The sequence below is a fragment of the Budorcas taxicolor genome, chromosome 5 (assembly GCF_023091745.1).
Source record: "Budorcas taxicolor isolate Tak-1 chromosome 5, Takin1.1, whole genome shotgun sequence".
Classification (NCBI taxonomy): Eukaryota; Metazoa; Chordata; class Mammalia; order Artiodactyla; family Bovidae; genus Budorcas; species Budorcas taxicolor.
Genome location: NC_068914.1, coordinates 39,180,544 through 39,204,834, shown reverse-complemented (window position 1 = coordinate 39,204,834; position 24,291 = coordinate 39,180,544). Strand labels below are relative to the sequence as shown.

The window sequence follows — 24,291 nt, the reverse complement described above, 5'->3', positions numbered from 1 at the left end:
TGTTACGCCGCAGCCTGGATGGGAGAGGAGTTTGGGGGAGAATGGAAACATGTATATTTATGGCCGAGTCACTCTGCTGTGCACCTGGAACTATCACAACATTGTTATTGGATATATACTCCAATATGAAACTAAAAGTTCAAAAAAACAAAAGGCAGAGGGATATTTCCATCAGTAGCAAAGGATCTTTTCATGGAGATAATGGTGAGGGTCAGTTTGATTCTGTCCAATCCCCTCAAGAAACAAGTATTAATAGAATCACTGAGATCCATTTAATTCTCCCCTCATATCCCTTCCTATTTTTCTCACAGACCATGAACCATGATGGGTTTTCCAGTCTTTCCTAAATGAAATTCTTATCTTCTGAGACAGAACTGAATCCCTGAGTGTCTCAAGATGATACTAAGGACAGTTTCAATAGAGTGAGACCTTTTTCATCAATGCACCTCCCAGAAGGACCTCAGAAAGACAGCGATGAGTCCAGTCTGTGCTGCAGCGTGGAACACAGCTAGGCTTGGAGACCACATGGCCTGGCCCCCTCTGGTCCCACGCAGCCTCTGCACAACTTGCTCTGGTCTTATCTGATTGTTTACCATCTAGGTAAGACCATTTCTAAACAGAATAACAATGGGTTATCGCTCAGATGTGTCCAACTCTTTACGACCCCATGGACTATACAGTCCATGGAATTCTCCAGGCCAGAATACTGGAGTGGGTAGCCTTTTCCTTCTCCAGGGGATCTTCCCAACCCAGGGATTGAACCCAGGTCTCCCGCATTGCAGGAGATTCTTTACCAGCTGAGCCATAAGGGAAGCCCAAACAGAACAGACAAACCAAAAGAACAACCAAGAAAGATCACCAACAGGAAAAGTCAAAGTGACAAATTTTCATCACCACTGGCTTGTTTTTATTTCATGGGGGGAAAAGTCCACACGTAAATATAAACTCATAAATAAATAAATGAAAGAATGATTAAATAAGATAATATTAGGCAGACAGATAATATATAAAGTCAATTTCCCTCCCCGAAAGCAGACAAGTGTAGCATTTACACGTATCTCCTCATGAGAAGTTGCGAAGAACCTCAAGGAACATACAGACAAATTGGGAAGACAGATAAAGAGGTCATTAGCAGCCTTCATCACCTTTTTTAACCTGTCTGTATATTTCAGGTCTAAAATATATTTTTAAAATGGGCTAAAAGAAAAGGATGAAATAATGCCATTTGCAACGGTATGGATGGACCTAGAGATTATCACGTTAAGTGGAATAAGTCAGAAAGAGAAAGACAAATCTCATATATCACTTATGATATATATCACTTATGATATATATATCATGTATCACTTATGAACCTAAACTAGGACACAAATGAACTTACCTATGAAACAGAAACAGAGTCAGAGACGTGGAGAACAGACTTGTTACTGCCAGGAGGGGTTGGGTGGGAGGAGGGATGGACTGGGTACCAGAAGTGGGAAGGTGGAGAGAGGGAAAATTAAAGGAAGGTGGTCAAAACTTATAAGAGTAATAAGTACTGAAGGTGTAGTGTACATGATGACTATAATTAACACTGTTGTATGATACATAAGAAAGTTGTTAGGAGAGCAGGTCCTAAGAGTTCTCATCCCAAGAATTCTGTTCTCCTCTTTCTACTGTGTCCATTGTATACATGAGATGCTTAATGTTAACTAAGCCTGTTTTGCTGTGATAATCATTTCACGATATATGTAAATCAAACCATTAGGATGTATATCTTAAATGCTGAGTGTCAATTATTATTCAATAAAAGTGCGAGGAGAAGAAGGAAGATTTTTTTAAAGTGTTTAATAAAAAATAAATCCCAGCAGGGCTTCCCTGGTGGCTCAGCGGTAAAGAATCCACCAGACAATGCAGGAGGTGCCGGTTCAATCCCTAGTCCAGGAAGATTCCACACGCCTCAGAGCAGCTAAGCCTGTGCGCCGCAACTACAGAGTCTGTGCTCTCGGGCCTGGGAACCACAGCTGCTGAGCACACCCACTCTAGAGCCCATGCTCTGCAACAAGAGAAGCCATCGTGATGAGAAGGCTGAGCGCCACGTCTAGAGAGCAGCTCCCACTCACACAGCTAGAAAAAAGGCCACCCAGCACCAAAGGCCCGGAACAGCCATGAATAAATAAAAACTTTTAAAGAATAAACGAGTCCCAGCAAATGTCTATGAGAACAGATTAGCAAACTGCCAAATACAAATTACATTCAAAAGCTGTTTGAACTATAATGTAACTTGGGTTTCATAGTATTCCAGTTAGTAGCGGTACCAAAGAAAGTGCTCTCAAACACACATGGACTCCCCTGGATTTCCCAGCCTCCCTTGCAGTCTGGCGGGGGCCATGTGCCTACTTTTGGCCAATGGACTATGAGCAGAAGTGCTCAGTGTCACTTCTAAGCCTAAACAGTTATAAGCTGGGTGCTTCCTCCATGCCTTTCTCCTCTTTCGCTGATCATGTCAGAGGTCATGATTTCCCAGATCTATCCACAAGATGATAGAGCATCTTCAGCCTGGGCTCCTGGGTGACTCTGTGGAACAAGGGCCTTACAGACCCCAGATGGACACATAACAGAAGCGAGAAATAAACCTTTGATTCATTGAACCACTGAGATTTGGGGTGTGGCACCTAGCATGGCTTCACTTAAGTGAATGTCGGGGTTCCATTTTATGAGGAAGCTTCCATTCAAGTCAGATTAGAGATAAAACTCAAGGCATTGGGAAAAGAAGGCTAGGGAAGAAGGATGAGAGAGAAAAGATTACATATGGATACTGCGGAAATTCATTTGGAAAAAAATTGACCTGCCACAGTAAGAAGAGATATTACTTTCAGTTCATTCTCATACCTGTGGGCTACAGCATAAGCTTAGCAATGTTGAAATTAAGAGAAGGCAACAAGTTAGAATTTGAAGTTAACATGAATATCAGTAACTAGTTCGCAACTAAGCTAAGAACAGTTCCTGTCTCATCCTCAGTGCAGGAACACTTAGAACTTTGTCACATTACCAAAAAGCCCCTACACCACACCAGACTGTAGAGATACACATTTTACTGAAACTTTCCTTGGAGATAGGAAAGATGTCACAGCATGTGACACATGGCACATTATTCTTCCCCAAATTCTCTGCTCTCATGAGTCTTTTAAAAACCTCTCCCTTCCGCAGACCCTCCAAATGGAATGAGCATCTTCTCTGTTTATTATTCAATAAAATAATAAATGACATCAATGAGATGTCCCCTTTTATTATTAATTTTTTGATATTTATTTATTTGGCTGTGCCGGCTCTTAGTCGCAGCATGCAGGGTCTTCGATCTTCCTTGTGGCATCAGAGTCTTTCAACTGCAGCATGTGCTCTCTTAGTTTCGGCATGTGGGATCTAGTTCCCTTACCTGGGATTAAACCCAGGCCCCCTGCATTAGGAGCTCGGAGGCTTAGCCACTGGACCACCAGGGAAGTTTCTGAATGTTCCCTTTTTATGCTATATAAATAAGCTCTGCTCAGGTTCCCTCAATTCTACATTCCCAGGGAGATCACTGAAAATTACTTTCAATCAACAAAAATCTCCAGCTTCTAGAATTTTCTCTCCTATAAGTGTATATGCAGGGAAAGGAGGGGGGTTTAGGAAGGTCTCTGTCATGAATGAGCAGTTTTATATTCATGCTTAATTTCAACCCCAAATCTTTCCCCCAATATAAGGTATATTCAGATTTTTGAATAGAGGTTTACTTGCTCTAAGGTAAATCATAATTCTCTCTCCTTTCCATGAACTTATCATTTGAACACATCTTTACTAACAATAAGAGGCAACATTTTTTCAAAAGTATATCCTTGGCCAAAGATAAGCTATATGTCATTTTCTGATCCATTACTAGGATAACTAGTCATATTATCATTCAACTGAACTTTTTTCTGACAAAATTCAAGAAAAATAACATGTTACCAACTAAGCATTTATGAATACAACAGTTTGCATTTCTTGCTAAACTGGGTTTCTTGGGATTTAGCATTCCCTAAGAAGCACCTGTCTATGTGTATACCCCAGTGGTTCATAGCTCTCCTCGTGGGACCCACCTCTGTTCCTTCTGCTCAGAGCTCTGGTTCTTTCACAGTCACCATTCCTTTATATATACATACATACATACATATATACATATATATATATATATATATATCCTTTTATTGTGGCAAAATACATATAACAAAATTTACCATCTTAACCATTTCAAAATGTACAGTTCAGGGACATCAAGTCCACTCATAGTGTTTTGCAACGATCACCACCATCCAACCAGAGAGTCTTTTCATCTTCCCAAACTGATGAACTGAGCTTTCCTTAGGAGCTGACAAAGCCAAGTTCAGGGAGAAGTCTCGAGAAGTCGCTGACTCATTGTGAGGAGTCAGGCTCCCACACTAGCTGCTTGGTAAGTGCTCCTGAGATGACAAATGTGGGCCTTGCGAGGGAGAGAGGATCCTGCAGCAGTGACATCACGTGAGGAGACCAGCACCTCAAGAGGCACTGGATGATGGAAAGGGGACCAATGGCCCCAATCTCCTGAGTCAGAGCAAGGAAAGGGCTAAAAGAATTAGGTCTGGTGGTGGGCATAGGGGGTGCACTTCTGTGCAAAATGGGAGTGGAGATTTCTAAGAAGGGAAGATTCTCTGATAACCAAGGGATAGGAGTAGGGCTGTATGCCTCTTTCTTGGCATCAACCTGCTTCTCCAGTTCCTCGCAGATGGAGACACTGAGGCCCTCCGTCCATCCCACTCTTAGGCTAACCACAGATTGGTCGCTGACCTGGGGGCAAGTCTTTCTGCCCACATACCAGCCACTGTAGGGGGGACAACTGAGTCTTTCTGGCATCCGGTACAGTTTCTATATGACAGCATCAACGTCTTGTCTTCCTATAGGACACACCCTACTTCTAAACGCACACCATTATATTATGACCCATGGATGCTCAAACTGACCCATCTTTGGCCAGCACCTACAAGTTTAATCCCAAAGCCTTTCAACATGACCCTAGTATTCTTCAACAGTTTCTCTGACTTTAGGTTCCTCTTGTATGTTTTCTGGACCAAACCTAGAATGGGCCATTTCTCCAAAGAATCCTACTATCTTTAAGAAGACAATGGTACTTAAAGACCAGAATCTGACTGTGAGATTTGTGCATCCTTATTGGGTTATCACTGATTCTAGGTGTTTGGTTGTTTAGTTGCTAAGTCATGTTTTGTTATCCAGTTGCTTTGCGACCCCATGAACTGCAGCACTCCAGACCACCCTGTTCTTCACTATCTCCTGGAGTTTGCTCAAACTCATGTTCACTGAGTGATGCCATCCAACCATCTCATCCTCTGTCACTCCTTTCTCCTCTTGGCCTCAGTCTAAATAGAGCTAAAAATATGCATTTTTTAGAAAAAAATAAATCATGATTTCAGATGGGTATTTCCAACTCAAATGGTAGATTACAAGGTTCTAAGTAACTTCTGTGATTTCATTTGTACCTGTTTTCTCTTATTGCTGAACTCTTGATTCCTAATCACAGTTTCTTATTGTCATCATCGATCTATAAATATAATAATTTCAAAATAATAATATAAAATCTTTTTGATGACAATAAGATAACCAAATGCAATTTAAGATGTTTTTGGTGTTTTTATCTTTAGGTTATATTCCAGTAGGCCTAGAAACTCCGTATTTAAAGTCATTTGAAATAGATTTTGCTTGAGTATGCCCCCAAACTATCAAATAAGATTCATTCCTTTTTGCCAGCTCTGTTGATATCCTCCAGTCTATTTCCTTTACTTTTCTATTCGCTTTTTCCTAATTTATCCTTTTATTGTGTCTTCTTAAAAACAAAAAGGTAAGTGCTTTCTATTTCCTTCCTAATTTCTAGCCTAAGTTTAACTTCTGTTCTCTTTCTCCTTAATAATAGATCCTAGAGATCACTCTATAGCAGTCTACTGTCCCATTCCCCTTTTTCACAACTGCATAGTACTCCACTTTGAAAGTACCATATATAATTCATTAACCCATTCCCTATCAATTGATACCTATTTCTAGTCTTTTATTATAATGAATTGTGATTCATCTTATACATATAGCCCTCTGAATTTCTGAGAATGGTTATTTGTTTAAAGTATATTAGGTATTACCTTTTAAATCTTTGCAACCCAGATATGCCAAAATCACATTATTTTAATATCTACTTTTCTTAGATTACTAAAATAATCATTCATGTGTTTATTGAAAATATATGTATGTATATATATTTCTCTGTCAGTTGTCTATTTTTGTCGCTTTTCAAGGTATTTACATTTTTATCATTGATTCTTAATTAGTCATTCAAAGATGGTCAGTTCCATGAGGACAAGACCAGGTCTGTCTTGTTCTACATTATTCTTTCAACACCTAGCCTGGTATGTAGCAAATAGGTGCTCAAAAATCTTGGTGAATAAATAAACATTTAGGATAGTTATGCATGTTTACATGTTGTAATTTTTCTCCATTTAATAATTTTACAACCTTGGAGAAGCTACTCAATTCAGTACAGTTCAGTCGCTCAGTCGTGTCCAACTCTTTGCAACCCCATGAATCGCAGCACGCCAGGCCTCCCTGTCCGTCACCAACTCCCGGAGTCCACCCAAACCCATGTCCATTGAGTCGGTGATGCCATCCAGCCATCTCATCCTCTGTCGTCCCCTTCTCCTCCTGCCTTCAATATTTCCCAGCATCGGGGTCTTTTCAAATGGATCAGCTGTCCGCATCAGGTGCCCAAAGTATTAGAGTTTCAGCTTCAACATCAGTTCTTCCAATGAACATCCAGGACTGATCTCCTTCAGAATGGACTGGTTGGATCTCCTTGCAGTCCAAGGGACTCTCAAGAGTCTCCAGCACCACAGCTCAAAAGCATCAATTCTTCGGCGCTCAACTTTCTTCACAGTCCAGCTCTCACATCCATACATGACCACAGGAAAAACCATAGCCTTGACTAGACAGACCTTTGTTGACAAAGTAATGTCTCTGCTTTTTAATATGCTGTCTAGGTTGGTCATAACTTTCCTTCCAAGGAGTAAGCGTCTTTTAATTTCATGGCTGCAATCACCATCTGCAGTGATTCTGGAGCCCCCCAAAATAAAGTCAGCCACTGTTTCCACTGTTTCCCCATCTATTTGCCATGAAGTGATGGGACCAGATGCCATGATCTTCTTTTTCTGAATATTGAGCTTTAAGCCAACGTTTTCACTCTCCTCTTTCACTTTCATCAAGAGGCTCTTTGGTTCTTCTTCACTTTCTGCCATAAGGGTGGTGTCATCTGCATATCTGAGGTTATTGATATTCCTCCCAGCGATCTATTGAGCTTTCATAAATATCTATTTCTGCTGTGAAATGGGAATAATAGCTCCTAACAGGATTGTTAACTATTGTACTAATATATTACTAATATTTTCTGGTACTTAAGCACCCAAATGCTTGAGTCACTCATCACCATCACCATCCTCATCATCTATGCACCATTCATCAATGCCATGGAATAATAAATTCAGATGCAGTGTTTTGAAGTGAGTAAAGAGCTACAGAGCAAATGTTTTTATTGCTTGCCTAGACAGTGAGAAATGTTAATATATAATAAGAAAAAAATAATTATGAAATAAGCCCAACAGTTTTCTTGGTAAAATATTTGTTTCAGGGATGATTCTTATTTTCTGATTTTTATTCCTCCCTGATTAAGTATTGCATTGTAATCTTTTTATCTTTTAAACTTTTAAATTTATACTGGAGTATATAGCCTATTAACAGTGTTGTGACAGTTTCAGGTAGACTGCAAAGGGACTCAGTCATACATATACATGTATCCATTCTCCTTCAAACTCCCCTCCCATCCAGGCTGCCACATGCAAAGTTCCCTATACAATTGTCGGTTATCCATTTTAAATATAGCAGTGTGTACATGTTTATCCCAAACTCCCTAACTATCCCTTCCCCCATCCTTATCATATGACATTCCTCATATGTTGAATCTAAAAAGAAATTATACAAATGAACTTATTTACAAAACAGAAACAGACTCACAGATCTCAAGTTGTAGTCTTTGAAGGAAGAATAAGTTATCAAAAGATTAGGAATACCAGTAGGAAATAAGTATTAGCTCTCTTCATTTTCTTTTGAGATGATAAAGATTTGGAAAAAGGAATTAAATATACATATAACCCAAAATAAAATATTCCCAAGGTCCTTCACAGTCCCAACATTTCTATATTTGTTTTTTGTATTTAAGATCACCCAAAATCAATAAATGAAGTAAAATCAGTCAATGGTCTTTTCATTCTAAATCCAAGTTTCCTATGATGGGGAAAAGATTGTATTTATTACATAAATGACATAAATATTCTCTTTTGTTGCCATCTAAGTAGTAAAAAAAAGGTTGTCACAAAAACAACAGCATAATTTGAACTTTAAGGCAATTCAATACTAGGAGTAACACCTTGGTTTTCAAGCTCCATTTTTAATGATCTGGATCCAGGCCACCACATTGCAGTGGGTATACTGAAATGCAACTGACCACAGACACTCTTCCAAAATTGTGAATTCCCATATGAGTTAGATTTCATTAATGAGAAGAGTGATTCGATTATCCACTGTGTATGAAGCAGCTCTCCAGGAACCACGGGGGAATTCAAATCGCATCCTCATCCTCAAGATTCCTCCAAACTTGGAGGGAGGATAGGTCTCCCTTGACTCCACGTCTGTCTCTATATATTGCACTACACTATTTCTCACTCTCTGCATGAAAGCATGGTCTTTCCCACCTGTCTTCACTTCTTCATCTCCCATTGCTTCTTAAACCCATAGCAATCAGACTGCTACTCTGCAATACTCCACTGAAAATGTTCTTGTCAACATCTCTAAAAACAACAATTTAATCCAATTTTCTAAGCAGCACTCAACACAGTTGCTTACGTTTTGCAACGTTCTCCTCGTTCTGCTTCTAAGAGGTCACACTCCTAGCTTTCCCCCTGTCTCACTCACACCTCCTCTTTGCTTTACATCTGAGTCTACAGCTCCTGGGGCCTCTTCTCTCTTCCTACATGTTCTCATTCAGTCCCCTGGCATCAATATAATCTCTATAATTGATGATTTTCTCATCCGTATCTCTAGCTTAGATTGCTTTTCTAAGCTCCCCACAGCTATATCCAACTACCTAGTCAATAATTTCTCTACTTTGATATTTAAAAGGAAAGTCCGAGCTAAGACGTCTAAAATGAGGTGTTTGGTTTCACATCCTTTCTCACCACTGTCTTTTCCTACCTATCATTTCCCATCTCAGTCAATGGTACCCGGTATACCCATTGCTCAAACCAATTAACTGGGCATCCCCCTTGATTCCTACCTTTATACTTGTTTCTCCACCCCAAAAGTGAATGCATCACTAAATCTTATCAAACTAGACCACATTTACCCATCTTTACTGCCAACATTCTCTCTGGGCTAGACTAGTGAAAACAGCCTCCAAACCTCCCACAGCTATCTTGTTCTTTCCCGAATCTAATTTTCACTCAAGAGCCAGAGACATTTTTTGATAAAGTAAAATGGCATATCTTTTTAATGTGTTTTTTAACTTGTTCTATACCTCTCAAAATTATTAAATCAACAAGGATGGAGGAAAAAAATTAGAATTAATCACAGATGAGCTTAATCGTATATCAAGTTGATAGCATAACCATAAAAACAAATCAAAAAATAAAAATAAAGAATCAATCCTATACAAATATTAATTACAACGTTGTAAACCTGAAACTAATGTGACATTATATGTCAATTATATCTCAATAAAATTGTTTAAAGAATTAATCCAAGTAACTTTAGAAAACAGTACTTTCACAGCACATTATCGATGTGTTCTTAAAGTAATAACAACAATAGTAATAATAATAAAAATCACAAAACACTCATGAACTTAACAAAAAGATTTTGTTTTGGTAGAGGTATGCTGCTGCTGCTGCTGCTAAGTCACTTCAGTCGTGTCCGACTCTGCCACCCCACAGATGGCAGCCCAACCAGGCTCCTCGTCCGTGGGATTCTCCAGGCAAGAACACTGGAGTGGGTTTCCATTTCCTTCTCCAATGCATGGAAGTGAAAAATGAAAGTGAAGTCGCTCAGTAGTGTCCGACTCTTGCGACCCCATGGACTGCAGCCTACCAGGCTCCTCCGTCCATGGGATTTTCCAGGCAAGAGTATTGGAGTGGGGTTATAGGAGTGTATATATATGTATAATGGTGTATTACTCACCCAGAAAAACAAAGAAATTCTGCCATTTGCAATAACATAGATGAACTTAAGAGTATACTGTGTTTAGCGAAGTAAGTCAAAGAAATACAAATACTGTATTATGTCACCTATATGTGGAATCTAAAAAATAAACCAAATGAATGGATAGAGCAAAACAAAAACAAACTCACAGACAGATAGAACAAACTAGTAGCTACCAGCGAGGAGAGGGAAAGAGGAAGGGCAATATAGGGGTATGGAACTGAGAGGCACAAGCTACTGTACATAAAACAGATAAACAACAAGGATATATTATACAGCACAGGGAGTTATAGCCATTATTTTGTAGTAACTTTTAATGGAATATAATCTGTAAAAATACTGAATCACTATGCTATATACCTGAAACTAAAATAAAATTATAAATCAACTATACTTATTGTTTTTAAAATCTAGTTTAAATAAATAAAATATTTAATTAAAAAAATAATGATGGTAAGAATAAATTATATCCATTGAATAAAAAAAAAATTATGAGACCACACTAATAAGCATGACAATATTATAGGGCAGAGAGAAAAAGAAAGCCTTTCTTCACAGAAGAATACCTAACCAATAAATAGAAAATCACCATTTTGCAGCCATCATTAAGGTTATTATCTTAGCCAAGCATCATTAATTTATGGTACAATCATGAATGAAAATTTTGAGGGGTGATATGTGGGGGCTTCCTTGGTAACTCAGGAGGTAAAGAATCCGCCTACAATGCAGGAGACCTGGATTCAATTCTTGGGTTGGGGAGATCCCCTGGAGAAGGGAATGGCAACCCACTCCAGCATTCTTGCCTGGAGAATCCCATGGACAGAGGAGCCTGGCGGGCTACTTGTCGGACACGACTGAGTGACTTTCACTCTGACTTTATAATAACATGTACAATCTCCAGGTTTCCTCTCCCAGATTACTTGTTAAATACAAGGGGAAACCAGGTGGGTACCTTTACAACAAAGAAATCTGACCAACACCGTCTTTACCAATGACCAAACTTAACAGCACTAACAATGGGGGAGAAGACACTGGGTGGCCCTGATATGATCAGGACGAGACACATCACTTAGTATTCATTCCAAAACATGCATAATCACACATCTAATCACAAGGATGCAATAAAAAAGGATCAAAATTGTGGGACCTTCTGCAAAACGACTTTCACTGGCATAAAAGCAAAAACGAAGAAAAAAGACTTGAAGAACATGTTCTAGAACAAAGGACAGAGACAGCACAACTAAAAACAATGTGCAATCCTTGACTGAAACTCAAATCCAGAAAAACAAAACCAAAAGCTCAGCTAGGCAGGACACTATTGGCATAACTATGAAATTTGCATGAGAACTATATATCTGACAAGGCGTTATATCAATGGTTATGAGTGCGACAATTATATGAGAGAATGTTTTTTTCCTTAAGAGATTCCTGACGAAGTTTCTAGAGGGAAGTGTCTTGATGTCTGTGATTTATTCTCAAATGATTCAGCAGATTTTAAACTGTATAACCATGAGAGTGGTGAAGTTAACATGGCAGAACACTGAGAACCGGTGACTCAAAATGGAGGGTGTATAGTATTCACATTCATTGTGCTATACCTGTAACTCTTCCGTAGATGAGGGATTTTTCAAAAATAAAAATTGGGGGATAAAAAACAATATCCTACCTCAAAGTTGACTGAAAAATAACTCATCACTGTATCTCACCATGCTGAGGAACAATCTCACGGTCTACTATCTTGGTTTGACTAGCTCTTAATCACTCAACAGACTCCAGATTAGAAATTCTTTCCTTTGCAAAGCCCTTCTAAACACCAAAACCAGAAAGAGGCCTTCCATCTTTACTGTAAAGCATCTTGTACTTCCCTTGAAATAAGTTATCATTGTTATTTATATCTGTTTATCTTTACCTGTTAACAAGTAGAGATACCAATGTATCATTAGCCTGTTGTTTCCCCAATATCCAGCTGAACACTTGGCACTTTGATGTAGTAGACATAGGTCCAACAAATAGGTCCAGTTCTTTTCTGGACACACAGTAGGACTGTACTTTCCACTGCCCTTGGAGTACAGAAAAGTCTTGATGAAGAAAAGCCTGAGTGCAATGGGCATGTAGCCTGGAAATCTACATGCCTGTGATAAGCAGGACCCCCTCCTAACCATGCTCTCCATTCCCAACTAACCATGTTGGACATACAATACAAATTTTTTTTAAAATGGTAAAACCAGGGAGATTTTGAGGTTGTTACATCAGCACTTATCAGCATATCCTGACTGTTATATACATGCTCAAATACTGAAAGACACAATTGAAATAGACAATGTTAAATATCATCTGAAAAACTTAAAATAATCTTCATAGTTTAAGTCTCTCAGTCATGTCTGACTCTTTGCGACCCCATGGACGTGCCAGGCTCCTCTGTCCACGGAATACTCCAACCAAGAATCCTGGAGTGGGTAGCCATTTCCTCCAACCAAGAATCCTGGAGTGGGTAGCCATTTCCTTCTCCAGGGGATCGTCCCAGACCAGGAATCACACCAGGTCTCCTGCACCGTCGTCAGATTCTTTACCATCTGAGCCACCAGCCGAAGCTCTAGTCTTCGTAGGGGACAGGTCAAATAAATCACTCTACACACACAGTGGCATACCATGCTGACATTAAAAATAATGAAGTAGCTCTCCATGGAATGCTGTCAAAAATAAAGTGGAAAAAACAAGATGTAGTACAGATAAATGGCTGCACACAAAACAGTTGTGCAGAAGTGCTGACTAAAGAGCCAAGGTAGGATAGATATCAGATTCCAGGACAGCTTCTGGAACAAAGCACATCCAGAAACTTTCTAAATAGGTGATGACAATGAGCAAGATGACCCTAAAATCCCTCACCCAAAGTGAGGATGTAATGGAGTCCAGAATGAGAGGACTCATGAAGATTGTCAGAGGGCCCCATTGGTACTCAGTGAGCCCTGTGTATCTCTCCCGCACAACCAGGAGAAAGGCTTTGGTGGGACCACCCAGAGTCTTATTATGGTCCTGACAATTAGGACAAGAAGTACGATGCCTGAGTTTTCCCAGAAGAACTAAAAGATGAGAGACTGGCTGGCTAGTTGCTCTGATGGAGGGATGAAGGAGAAGTTGATATGTTGGGGTTTGGTTGCCCTCCCAGTCTGTTCATGGAGAGAATATGTGAGTATTTGCATAGACTGTGTGTGCAAATGACTTCAGGGTTTGCTTTAGAAGTTCAGATGGGCCATGGACCAAAAGAAATCTGGGGTGGACTGCCACGTGCCAAAGAACTGTGGAAGGAGTAAGCAACCAGGCAGAATAGAGATACAGCAACCCTCCTCAAGGAAACTGTGGGTAGGAGAAACCTGGCAAGGAGAACAGGGTCTCTACAGGACATATGGAAGGACCTCACTGGAGAGAGTCAGCTGGAAATGCAAGCCATGTTTCAAAAGCTGACAGCCAGATTACCACCGCACTGGTTAACAAAGAACTTTCCTACTCTTCGATGCCAAAGGCATTAGAACATCAGCCAATATGTGAGAGAGAAAAGTGAAAAACGACCAGGCCATCCTCATATCGCTGAAGCCTGGCATCACCATATGGAATTGGACCAGCTGAAATCCCAATCAAATCTGTGTTTTGTTACTTAAAGCAACTATAAGGCCTTGTATTATCTGTGACCTGAAGTCACAGGCCTTGTACATTTTTATCTAAGAGTAGAGAAAGAACTCTCTACAGAGAAAATTAAAAGGAGAGTGGATGACAAAGGCTGCTTTGGGATTAAACCTCAGAATCCCAAAGTCAAACTCAGTCACATGTGACCAAATGTCACTTGGAAGAACACACAAGAGACAGTATATGCTGGCTGCCTCTCAAAAAACGTACTGGAGACAAGTGTGGGAAGGAAGGTAACTTTCCCTACACAGTCCTTTGCACATACTCAGTGGTTGAATCTCTTCATGCCAAAGTGCAAAAAAATAGATCCCCTGTTGGAAAATATTCTGCACACTGGCATGAAGAGATCCAGACACTAAGCATGTGCAAAAGACTATGGAGGAAAAGTTAACTTGTGAAATTACCTGGATTAGAGGTGGTATGGCTGAGTAGGTACCAACTCCAGCTGCTGGGCTCTAATTCTGGTTAGGTCACAACTAGCCATGTATTGTGAAACTTCTTAACCAACCTCTCCATGCCAGTTTCATCAACTGTAAAGTGGGAATAATGACAATGGCTCTCTGGTTTACCGAGAGGAGGAAATGTTTTAGTTCACGCAGAGCTCTTCCAACAGTGCCAGTCTATATGTGCTCAAAGAGTGCTGGCTGTTACTATTACCTATAATAATAGCAATGTTAAAGGTGAGAAATCCATCAGAAAAAAAGGAAAAATTTTGAATATCATTAAGAATTAGTCCATTTTTTGGTACAGATACATCTATTTGCAGGTCAGGAATAGAGACATCAAGGCTGTATATGTCACCCTGCCTATTTAACTTATGTGCAGAGTACATCATGAGAAACGCTGAGCTGGAGGAAGCACAAGGTGGAATCAAGATTGCCGGGAGAAATATCAATAACCTCAGATATACAGATGACACCACCTTTATAGCAGAAAGTGAAGAAGAACTAAAGAGCTTCTTGATGAAAGTGAAAGAGGAGAGTGAAAAAGTTGGCTTTAAGCTCAACATTCAGAAAACTAAGAACATGGCATCCGGTCCCATCACTTCATGGCAGATAGATGGGGAAACAGTGGAAACAGTGGCTGACTTTATTTTTCTGGGCTCCAAAATCACTGCAGATGGTGATTGCAGCCATGTAATTAAAAGACACTTACTCCTTAGAAGGAAAGTTATGATCAACCTAGACAGCATATTAAAAAGCAGAGACATTACTTTGTCAACAAAGGTCCGTCTAGTCAAGGCTATGGTTTTTCCAGTGGTCATGTATGGATGTGAGAGTTGGACTATAAAGAAAGTTGAGCACAGAAGAATTGATGCTTTTGAACTGTGGTGCTGGAGATTCTTGAGAGTCCCTTGGACTGCAAGGAGATCCAACCAGTCCATTCTGAAGGAGATCAGCCCTGGGTGTTCATTGGAAGGACTGATGTTGAAGCTTTGGCCACCTGATACGGAGAGCTGATTCATTTGAAAAGACCCTGATGCTGGGAAAGATTGAAGGCAGGAGGAGAAAGAGACACCAGAGGATGAGATGGCTGGATGGCATCACTGACTCAATGGACATGGGTTTGAGTGGACTCCAGGAGTTGGTGATGGACAGGGAGGCCTGGCATGCTGCGGTTCATGGGGTCGCAAAGAGTCAGACACGACTGGGCAACTGAATTGAAATGAACCGAATAGAGACACAGATGTAGAGATGGAGGGTGGGAGAAGAGGAGGGTAGGACAATTGGGAGAGTAGGATTGATACATATATACTACCATGTGTAAAACAGAGAGCTAATGGGAACCTGCTGTATTGTACACAGAGCTCAGCTTGGTGCTCTATGATGATCTAGGGGGGTGGGATGGGGGGTTGGCAGGGAGCTCAAGAGGGAGGGGATATGTGTGTACATATATCATTGTTGTACAGCAGAAAGCAACACAACATTGTAAAGCAATTATATTCCAATAAGAAATTAAATTAAATTAAAAACTTAGAAAAGAACTAGTTCGTTTTTTTTCTTCTGTAGGATGTAGAAAAGAGATTTAGAGTAGAAAAAAAAAGACAAGAAAGTTGGTTTAACTGTAAAAGGAATAATCTGAGACACCAACTGGTTAAAATCAGAAAACAATAATCTCCTGATAAATATCACCTTCCATGCAAAAGAAATCACCCCAAGGGTATTAAATAAAGTATTAAACATTACAATTGGAAAAATAACAATATGTCTACAGAGAGTGGCATCCAAATAAAACTAGTCACTAATTGGGAGAAAGGGAAGTGCAGGTGGGGTTGGGGACATAATAAATTTTACCACCAGAAAATTAGTCGTGATCTTGCAATATTTGAAAGAAAGAAAAGTGAGGAACAATAGTCTTTTGTGAAGTGTTGCAGAGGCCGACATCCTAGAACAAGGCAGGTGCTTTTTTTAAATCACAGACACAAAAACACAAGTGGCTGGCAGACGTTCATGTGCCTAAATGGCAGAAGATAAGGAAGAGCAGAAGGAATTTTGCAGAAGGTGGCAAGGTCACTCAAGAAAGGCCATATTAACTTGAAAAGATTGAAGACAACCCTAGGATGCCCAACAGAGAGGGACATCTCTGGCAAAAGTGCTTGCGCCAGGAAAGCAAAGTCCCCATGGAGCCAAGCTCTTTGCACACACAGTCCAAACAATGATCTGGAGTGGCAAAATTTTTTAAGACAACTGCAAGGGATGGCATTCGGCCCGAGTCTAGAAGGCTTGGGTCTGCACTTCTTTGGAAGCCCAGGGCCCAGAGAAGATTGCCTTCAAGCATCCCTCAACCTCAAACTGATTTTGTTTCAGGCAGCTGAGGGGAGGAAGAAAGAAGTTCAGACACGCAAGTGGATTATGGGAAAGTGTAAAGCATCAAGCATCTCAATGTGAGTATAAATAAAGTCACCAGAAGTAGAAGCACGAGAAAACAGCTTCTACAAATCAAAGAAGACTAAGTATGAACCATGTGATTCAACAGCAGAAAAAGCCTTTCTCATGAAGAAGCTGAATATGAGCGCTAGGACTGACCAGGGTGAGAGGTACCCTCTTGGACCAACAGTGTACCAAGCAGTCCAACAACGTACCAACAATCAAGTGGACCGGTCAGGCCTGTCGTGTCAGGGTGAGCAGGCTGCATACTGTACAAAGGCCACCAGCTGACACGGTTAAATGGTGACTGAAGTGCAGCCCCCGGGTCCAGAGCCAGGAAAGGGTGTCTTTTTGGACAGACCGCGTTTCCGTAATTCACATAAAGGCATCTTCTGTGTTAGAAGCAGGAGCGAATAGGGGTGGCCAAAGAAATACAGAACCTAAAGAAAAATAGTTATGTACCCAAATGGGGGGTGGTCACAGACCGTGATAGAAGGGTTACCAGCTGGGTGTGACAATGACGACCACTGTGCACGGACCACCCACTGTATGTCTGGGGCGACACGGCCCTGACAAGATCCACTTTATGATCATTACAGCAGTTAGAAACGAAGTGGTGTTTATCCAAGCAAACAGTCTTCAAGTTTAAATTAAAAAGCAGACCTGGAAAGAGAGTGCCTGCGTGCTAAGTCAGCTCAGTGTGTCCAACTCTGTGCGACCCCGTGGACTGTAGCCCGCCAGCTTCCTCTGTCCGTGGGAGTCTCCAGGCAAGAGTACTTGCGGGTAGCGGGTAGCCATGCCCTCCTCCAGGGGCTCTTCCCAACCCAGAGATCAAACCCACGTCTTCTGTCTCCTGCATTGGCAGGTGGCTTTGGTACCACTAGTGCCACCGGGCAAGCCAAGTACGTCTGGCTAAAAGACAAAAAAAAACTGAGGGAAAATAAAGCCACAACCATAAAATAAAGAATAAAAATATATAATGCCTTATATGAGGTCTTGAAGAATGTAAAGTTTCCACCCCACTTTTTCCTGTATTCAGGTTGACCTTACCACCTCCCAGATGCTCAGAACTTCACTTGAGGACAGGTCACTGCTTCAGGGAGTTCAAATTCTCTCTTGTATATCAGTATATCAGGTCAGGTAACACAGTGCTATGACAAGGCCAAAGACTTGGAGACAACAGGACCTCAGCTAAAATTCTGAATTTTACTACCAATTATCTAGATGGCCTTGGGCAAGTAACCTATGCCCTCTGGATCTCAGTGGCTTAATCTAAAAAAAAAAAAAAAAAAGCCATTTTACAGATGAGAAAACTGAGGCCCAGAGACGTGAAGAGACTTGCACAAAATCACACAATTGATAAGTAATAGGGCAAGGACATCTTTTACACTAGTCTGGTGCTGCCAGAACTTATTCTGGGTCAGAATCATGCCCAGGGTGTTCCCATTTTAAAGCTCTACATGAATCTTCAAAGAATAAATATAAGAACATGTGTAATAAATGAGAAACCAAACATCTCTGACGACAAATGGATCTTTCGGCTTGCCCAAACTAAAATTACGCTGATAATAAATCAAAGTAAAGCTCTTTTCAAACGCTCTAAAATGACCTTTGTTTTTAGGTATGTATTTTGAGCATTTCTTGAAAATATATAGTTTATGAATGCTAATAAATAGCCTATTTTCCACCTAGACCTAAATAAATGCTAGGGCTTAGAGATCAGTTTGCTTTGATAAATAATAACAAAAACTGTATTTACCTATTCAAAGTCCCCATTAAATTAAAGGGTGGATTCTTCTTACAGAGCAACTGTCTTGACTAAGCTTGTTTAAACAAATTGTGAGAAGTCCAGAAACGTTCAGTTTCCCTTAAATAACAGAACTTTATATGTCCCTGCTGTCAGCAAGCAGCCAGGGATCTTTCTGGACTAAGTTCTCATAAATGGAACAGAGAAGGATAGTGACAATCTCAGGCGGCACTGAAGTGCAGAAAAATATATTTAGGCATCAAAACCCAGAGAACAGAATCCTCCACTGGGGAAAAAGGATCTTTCATTTCTAAATTAATTTTCAGAAGACCAGAAAAAGAAAAGGACTACCTGCACTTTTTTCAATAAGATAGGCTATCATTCTTATTAGAAAACAGCAATATAATGAATGCACTCACATTAAATGATTCTGTAATGATTAAAAGCACAATGCATAAAGATATAAAAATTTCAGTATAACTGGTTTGATCCAGAAAACCTGATACAAAAGTATTTAAGGTATCACTTTTTTGATTTCTAAACTCTTGAAATTTAGCCAAAACTTACTTTGAAATATCATTAAAGAGAAATTTAGCTAAGGACAGTTTCTTATTCACAAATATAAAGCAGAAATCAAGCTACTCAATGAAGCATAATTAGGTAGAAATTAAGGGTTCTGATCATACGCATACATCAAATCTTAAAAGGAGTTATGTAAAAAGGAGCCCATATTCATTAAAAAAAAATCTGCAGGAATTATATTAAACATTAATTTGGTTGTTGCTGAGGAGTAGGATTAGAAGTGAAGTATGTATTGCTTTCATTATCAGGAAATGCTCAGAATGTGCTGTGAGAAAGACAACCTAATACTGACTGGAACAGAAGGACAGGAAGGTTGATTTTATTTCCACCAGTTTATTATGTATGAGATCACTGTTAACCAAAAACAGGGCACTCTGCTAGGTACAACAAGGAAAACCAAGATGAACTGACAAAATCAAAACCCATGTCCTCAAAAAGCTCACAATCCATGAGTAGAGCTAAAAAACATGTTCCAACAACTAAGTACAGAATTCAGAATATCCCACAGTACTGACAGTAAATAGAGAATGGTATTAGGGCAGGAGAGAAAAGAAATTAAAAAGAAAAGAAAAGAAATTAGATAAGTGGAAACAAGGATACCTAGACAGAAATGGCCATTCCACTGGGTTTTGAAGAATGGACAGATTATGGCAAGTGAATGATGTGGAAAGAAAACAGTACTGAGAAGTAGTTTGATTCATTCATTCAATCAACTGTTAACTAATTCATTCAGTCCTCTATTCATTAATTCATTCAATCCTCCTATGAACCCTGTAAGGCTGCTGCTATTGGGTACACAAACCAGGAAGCACAAGCTCACACAACCAGTGAGCAGAAGAACCAGAACTGCACCCAAGTTTGGCTCATTTCTCCCCTGTGCTGCCCCTCTAGGCAAAAGAGAAAACATGGGGAACTCTATGCCATGAAAACATGAAGGATAAGGTCACACAAGAAAAGGAAACAAATTTATTAAAGGGTCTCCAAGGATCAGCCATTTTATTAAGTGTTTTTTACATGAAATTTTATTTATTCTTCCCATGAAATGGTCATTATCACATCTATTTTAAGGGTGACAAAGTAAGATTTAGATTAAGGCCAAGAACAGGTCAAACAACTAATAAGTAGCCAAACAGAAATTTACACCAGGTCTGCATCCAATCCCAGGTCAAAAGCCAGAGGAATGGATAGCTTTACATGTTGATATAGGCCCCAAAACAACACTGTTTTAGTATTTTTCTTATTTTAAGGATAAAAGTTTTTTAATCAGGTAAAGTAAAAGTAACTTGCTCACAGAACTGGTAAGGAGTGAACCCAGAATTTAATGTAGGCAGCCTGACTTCAGAGCCAGAATTCTGACCCTATGGATAAACTACCACAAAGAGTAAATAGGAAAGAAATCACAGACAATCTCTAATGGCAAAATGGGACTCTGTCAGCCACGCAAACTCATTGAAGATTTTTGCTATGGAGAACATGATCAAGCTATGTTTTAGAAATTAAGTCCTTCAATAGGCATATCAAAATTCAGTTCCAAACACATCTCACATGACCTAGAGCACCTTACTTGTAGAGCTTTTCAAAGAGGGTTAAACACTGTTTCAATTGGGTTTGTTTACCTATGAAGGTCATCTATGCAGTTATTCAGCAAGCACTCAACTGTGTAACCTCACTAAAGGGTCAAATAAATTACATTAGATTTCTTCATCATTACTTTTTTCTACAGATTTCTTTACAGAGTGGTGTGGAAACTGCAAATGGAGTAACTGATCATTGAACCTGCTTTCCCAAAGCAAAACAGGAAAGGGAAGAAAAGGGTAACAGATTAACAAACGAAATAGCTTTGCCTTTAACATTTCATTTGCCTTCTGGCTATCATGCACAGCATCTTATGCTAAATATTGTCCTAAGCTACCCAGCCAAGGGGCCTGGGGCTGTTCACATATAATATCGGTTCTACACTGCACAGTAACAAGCAGAGTCTGACTCATCGGAACAGCTAGCATCAATTCTTAATGACTCCCAGAGCCCCCAAAGTCCTTTCTACTTCTGCCGGGGGAGTCCCTCCCTGATCCTTTCCCTGTACTTTCTCTGTACCAAATTCCTGAAGACTTTCTCCATTCCAGCTCTTAGGAATCACTGCCAATCCTTTCCATCCTGAAGGCAGATTCGCAGGCTTCCCCAGGGCTTGACTGGCCCCCAACCCCCACTCACCAGGTGCAGAGCCAGGGGCAGCAGGAGCAGGAACAGCCACAGGTAGAGGTGGCAGCTGTTGGTGAACTTGCTCTGATCGGGGTCGTGGTACCAGCCCCCGGTGAGCGCGGCCCACACGCCCTGCCGGAGCAGCTGCAGCACCTGGGACCCCATGCCTGCGCGCCGGGGCCAGCACGCGCCGCGCTGCCCGCTGCCCGGCGCCCGCCACCCGGACGCCCTCAGCTCTAACACGCGGGCCTTCGGGCGGCGTCACCGCCACCTTCCCCGCCCCCGCCCCCTCCAGCTCCTTCCGCCCCACGACCGAAACTCCAACTGCCTTTCTGCCCGGACCCGCGAATCGCGGCGCCGGAGCCGGCTGCTGCCACCGGGCAGGTGGGCGCCATGTCCGAGGGAGGAAGGATTTTCCCATGGTGCTCAGAGGCGGCTGCTCTGAGGATGCTCCAAAGGCTCCTCCCAGCGCCCGCCCAGAGTCCCTCCATCGCTTTCCCGGTGGCGGGGGAGGGGAGGTGCGCGGTTGCGGCGGGGACGGGGGGTGGGGAAAGAGGCGGGGGAAGAAGAATTTTGGAGCCCCTCCAGCCTCTTTTTTTGCCTCTGCCCACTTTCCCCTCCTTTTCGTCCCCATCTTTCTAATAGGAAATGTGAAGGGCTTAAAAATCAAAGATGTTCTAATGCAGAAGAGATAAACCAGGACAAGTTCCTTTCTTTTGCAGCCTGCACCAAAATAGTTATGTAACTCCGGCTCTTGTCACACATCGCTCAGTGTAATTTCTTCCTCTGAGCACTGCCTACACGGTTTCGTTCTCCTTAATTAACCGCTGACCTCAGACGTTCTTTTAGCTAAACTCTACCTCCGCCCTTGACACTGAGCTTTTTCCTCCCTGATTTTTTCCCTCCCCACCCACCCCCCACTTTGTCAAACTTGACAGATAAAGAAGATAACCACCTTTGGGGAATAATTTCAGAAGCCTCAGTTTGCTTGTCTTTTTACGTTTCCTAGAACATAATCTCAGGCATTCATTGGGTATACTATTTAGAGAGGATGATCCACTAGAAAGGTATCACTGAACTAATAATCTTTGACCTTTTATAGTAGAGAAATTTCCGATTCTCTTCTGAAAGCAGGCTTTGGACAGGGAAGAAATTAAGAGGAACTTGCCTTCTTAGAATAAAGGAAGGAAGCCCTCATCATTAGTAATTGATAACCTAAAGTAATGAGCTTCATATTGTTGATGAGAACAAATTTTGGGAAGCTGGAGATAAAAGGGAATTTGTTTTCCTTAGGAACGAGCGGAGGAAGGCTTGTGTGAGTTGGAATCTTTGAAGAAGAACAAGGATTAGAAGGTGCCAAGCCTCAGCACATGCCTTTTCTGCCTCCTGCTTGCCTCACCTGAAATGCGCACCTGGGCACGCCCTGGCTACGCTCTGGTCTGCAGCAGCTTTAGAGCATGGCTGCCTTAGGCAGGCCCAGGACAGGCACACAGCCTCCCTGTGCAGAAAGGAAGCAAGGCAAGGGCCAACAGCAGGTCTGGGACATGAAAGTCCAAACTCACACTGATATGTAAACCTTCAGTTTTAACCACTCCTTAATCTATTCAGCATTCATCTGCAGGAATGACTAACCAAAATGTACTAATGCTGCTTTCTGTACTGGAAAAATCATTTTCTCATAGACTCAGGGGATACTATACTTGTTTTTATATGGACTCATTACTTGAAACCTATCAGGCTCTCTATAAATGTTTAATGAATAAATCAGTCAATCAACTCCACAGGAAAGATCCACATTAAAGGATCATCTCATGTGCTTCGGTCTAGGAGGAATAGCCATGCAACAGATCTGTCCCTGCATTGAAGAAGTGCCTTTATTCATTCATGCCCGATTCATCAAAATATTTAATGAGCACCTTCTGTGTGCCAGGCATTTTGCTGAAGACAGAGAAAGCAAGTATAAAATATATATATATAGTCACTACCATGGAGTCCACAGACTACAAGAGGAGACAGACAAATCAACAAAGACTTGGAATTAAGTGTGCTGTGTGCACATTTAATAGGACTGAATATACATTTGCTGCTGCTTGTTTGTGTGTTAGTTGCTCAGTCATGTTTGACTCTTTGCAACCACATAGACTGTAACCCAGCAAGCTCCTGTGCTCATGGGATTTTCCAGGCCAGCATACTGGAGTGGGTAGCCATTTCCTTCTCCAGGGGGGTCTTTCCAACCCAGGGATTGAACCCATGTCTCCTGTGTCTCCTACATTGCAGGCAGCTTCTTTACCTGCTGAGCCATCCAGGAAACCCATGGAGGTGCACAAGCAGACTGTTGGAGTGTATGTTCTGCCCACTGTTCCTATGCTAGGAGCCACTTCAAGGATGCAGCCTTGAGAGAATAATATGTGGTTGAGACCATCTAGACTGTATACATTATGGCCTCTCTGTAAACTCTTAAGTTTCTGGCAGGAAGTTGTGGCAATCTGCCTGTCTTTTAGCCACCCAAGACAAGCCTCATATATAAGTTCCCTTGCTTATTAAACCTGCCACCTATCAATCTGGAGTGGCTGCCTCCTTCATCTCTTCCTTGGCTTCTTTTGAATCAGTTCAGTTCAGTCTCTCAGTCATGTCTGACTCTTTGAGACCCCATGGGCTGCAGCATGCCAGGATTCCCTCCATCACCAACTCCCAGAGTTTACTCAAACTCATGTCCATCAAGTCAGTGATGCCATCTAACCATCTCATCCTCTGTTGTCCCCTTCTCCTCCCACCTTCAATCCTTCCCAACATCAGGGTCTTTTCCAATGAGTCAGCTCTTTTGCATCAGGTGGCCAAAGTATTGGAGCTTCAGCTTCAGCATCAGTCCTTCCAATGAAT

General features: G+C 41.1%; 1 protein-coding gene across 1 annotated transcript in view; it reads right to left on the bottom strand.

The window, feature by feature from the left end:
- The window catches only part of PCNX2 (pecanex 2), a 304,964-nt gene extending 283,388 nt beyond the window's left edge, over nt 1-21,576 (bottom strand). Inside the window, exon 1 of the mRNA XM_052640516.1 lies at nt 21,424-21,576. Coding sequence (XP_052496476.1) covers nt 21,424-21,576 — 153 coding nt within the window. The remainder of the gene's footprint in view (nt 1-21,423) is intronic.
- Nucleotides 21,577-24,291: the final 2,715 nt, after the last annotated feature.